The sequence below is a fragment of the Monoraphidium neglectum genome, assembly GCF_000611645.1.
Source record: "Monoraphidium neglectum strain SAG 48.87 unplaced genomic scaffold scaffold03613, whole genome shotgun sequence".
NCBI lineage: Eukaryota > Viridiplantae > Chlorophyta > Chlorophyceae > Sphaeropleales > Selenastraceae > Monoraphidium > Monoraphidium neglectum.
This window is the reverse complement of record NW_014010016.1, coordinates 1-3,137: the sequence shown is the minus strand read 5'-3', so window position 1 is coordinate 3,137 and position 3,137 is coordinate 1. Positions and strand designations below refer to the sequence as shown.

The following is a 3,137-nucleotide window of genomic DNA, read 5'->3' as shown; positions in this document are numbered from 1 at the left end:
CAATAAGGGAATAGAGAGGAAGAGGAGGGGCCGACACGAGGGCGCCGCACCGCCACAGGGGGCGGCGGTGGGTTGGCTGCGCACAAGGGTCTGCCCCCTGTACCCTAGGGGTGTCGTAAGCTGCTGCAGCCCCTCTTTTGGCAAGCAGAGCATAGCAGGCTGCGGCATGGGAACCCGCGGGGTGAGAACCTGCGCTGAATGGAGGAAAAATGAGAGAGGGCGCACCTGGCGCAGGGAGCAAAATAACCAAAGGAAACGAATAGGAAGGGGTGGATTTATGGGGTCAGCTGTGGCGGGCGGCGTCAACCCGCACGCCGGGCGGGCGTGATGAGCGGGGGCAGAGGGTGGGGGCTGGACGGAGGGGTGTATCAGAATGCAATAGAAAGAAAAAGAGATGGATCGGGATCAGGGCCAGGGCGCCACCACGCCAAAAGCACACGGAAGGCGCCGCTGGGCTGAGCCCCTTAAACCCTAAACGCGCGGTGCCATGGGGCCCGGCGGGCCCCGGCCGCTCAGCCCCTAGGGACAGGCTTCGGCACCGCCGGCCGGTGGGCCACGGTCTGCGCCGCTGCGCGGAATGCGCCCTGCACGCCCGCCGCCCTGACTGGTACTGCTGCCGCCCTGGCCACCCCCGGCGCGACAGCCCTGACCGCGGCGTGCGGCGCGGCGGACGCGGCGGCGCGCAGCACCGACGCGGCGCCGCTCGGCTTGTGGGGGATGATCACGGTCGCGGACTTCTTAGCAAGCCCCAGGCCCGCCCCGCCCGCAGCGCCGAGGCCGCCGGTCTTGTCGGCCGAATCCTTCATTGCCTTGAGTTTCTGGAGGGCAGCAAGGACGCCGCCGAGGGAGAGGCCGCCGGTGCCGCCCGCAATGGACCCCAGCTCCTGCAGCTGCGCGAGCGACGGCAGCTGGACGGACGGCAGCGACGGGATCAGGTCCCCGCTGAAGATCTTCGGGACGATCTCGAGGCCCTTGTACAGGAGCGCCGCGGGCTGGAACGCCGTCGTGTTGGCGTCGTCCGCGCCCAGGAAGTTGTTGAGCACGTTGAAGGTCGCGTTGTAAGCACCCTCGAACCCGGGCTGCATTTGGCTCGGGAAGTTGAAGTTCGGGAGCAAGACGGTACCGTTGAGAAGCTTGGTCATGTTTGCGACCTTGAAGTCGTCGGTGATGTTGGCGCGGCGCAGCGCCTCCCAGCCCGCGGGTGCGGTGACGTTGCTGGTGTCCCGCAGCACGTCGAGCTTATCCAGCTTCTCGCCGCGCGCCTTCAGCATGCCGAAGCCGGCACCGCCTGAGATGCCGGTGCCGAGCGTGACTGCGGGAAAGAGCGCGGGAGCATTGGCGGGAGGGCGAGATATGAGGGGTGGCGGGGCTGGAAGCAAGCGGCCGCCTGACCACCGTTGACCGTGTTTGACTAGGTTCGACCGCTGGCTGCTAGGCGCCGAGCGGCACCTAACCTGGTGGGCGCGTCTCCCTCGCTGCTCAAAACGCCCGCCCAACCACTCAATATGCAAGCCCTCGGCCCTGCCGCTCCCGTGCCCCACCCTAAACCCTGCCCCCCGCAGCCGTCTACGAGGAGGCAGCAAACCCTGCCGGCGCTCACCACACATGGACATGTCCTCTGACGGCTCCTTGTTCAGGGCGCAGGCGGTGCAGTTCTTGGGGGTGGTCGACCCCTCGAGCGACACGGGCGCGTAGTCGGGGCACGTGTTGCACTGCGCCTGGCCGGTCAAAGTGTTGACCATGCCGTACGTGCCCGACACGCAGACTGCGGGGTCGGAGGGGACGGGATGGTCAGGGGTGAGGAGGGGCAGGCGATGGGTGTGGATTGTGTTTGGGCTGCGGCGTCTGGTTGCTGTTCTGCGTTTGGGGGCCCTGCATACCGGAGAGCGTGGCCTGCTGTTGACAGTCCTGCCTGAGCGGGCCGTCCGCCTTGCAGCAGCGCCCCTCGCCATGCGGCGGCGCCCGTCACCGGACGTACGCCGCAGCGCGCCTGCGCCTCGCGGCGCCACGGCCCCTCTCCTAGCACCAAACCCTGACGCCGTCGCCCGCATGCCCCGCCAGCCCGCCCGCCCTTAGCTTCCCAGACCCCTTTACGGCCACAGCCGATTTCCTGGGCTGATCCCTCAACCCACCGCACTCGTTGCCGAACTCGTTGGGCCACGCCCAGCTGTCGCACTCGACGCACTTGGCCAGCCAGCCGCCGCGGGAGATGTAGCCGGCGGGGCAGTAGTCGCAGACCGCGTTATCGCGCAGGGAGCCGAAGCCGGAGATGCACTCTGGGGTTCGGGGTTGAGGGGTCAGGGTTGAGGGTCAAGGGGTGAGGGTTCAGGGGTCAGGTGTGAGTGTTCAGGGTTGTTTTGAGGCACGGGCAGGACAGCGGCGGGGAAGGACAGGGGGTGCAGCTGCAGGAGGGGCTGCAAGGGGCAAACAAGGGCGGCCAGGAAAAGGGGCTGTCCCCTGGAGGGCGCGGCCCCAGTTTTTGCAGAGCAGGCTTCAAACGCGCCGCCCCGGCCTCCTTGCCCTGTGTGGCCGGCGGGGCGGCAGCCTTGCTGCCCCACCAGAGCCCGGCACCCGCGACCAGGCCTTCCCCTTCCCCTCTCCCCCAAACCAATCACACCCCCGCATCCACCCCAGGCCCAGTGCGTGCAGCTGCAAGCATCCTCGCCCGCGCGCACCGCAGCGCCCGGCCCGCTCGTTCAGGCGGTATCCCGCGGTTGCGTTGCAGCTGAGGCACTTGAAGTTGGTGGCCTGGCGGAAGCCGCGGGTCCTAAAGTGCGACATCATCTCCTCTGTCTTGGCAGCAACGCTGTGGTCGGTCTTGCCGCTGCTGCCGCCGCCGGACTTGCCGCTACCCATCAGCTTGCGCCCGGCGGCGGCCGCAGCGACGGCGGGCGCGGGGGCGCTCGTCGAGCCGCATGTCATGCATCCAGGCATGAGGTCCACGCAGGCGCGGCCCTTGCCGGTGGGCACGTCGTCGGCGGTGGAGTTGTAGACGGAGTAGAGCGTGTTCTCAGAAACCGCGAACTTGGAGCCGCTGTCGGCGTCCTCGCTGTGCACGCCGGCCTCGAGCGCCTTGGCGGCTTGCGCGTCGATGCCGGCGAAGGTGTTGGCGGCGGGGGCGGCGGCCGGCGCGGGGG

The 3,137-nt window shown here is 68.6% G+C and overlaps 1 protein-coding gene across 1 annotated transcript; it reads right to left on the bottom strand.

Moving 5' to 3' along the window:
• Positions 1 to 512: 512 nt before the first annotated feature.
• Positions 513 to 2,922, bottom strand: MNEG_13082 (hypothetical protein; the record flags this gene model as incomplete). The annotated part of the gene is made up of 4 exons (XM_014038445.1): positions 513 to 1,312; positions 1,601 to 1,765; positions 2,133 to 2,276; positions 2,676 to 2,922. The coding sequence occupies 4 exons, from the start codon at positions 2,920 to 2,922 to the stop codon at positions 513 to 515; spliced, it is 1,356 nt and encodes a 451-aa protein (XP_013893899.1).
• Positions 2,923 to 3,137: the final 215 nt, after the last annotated feature.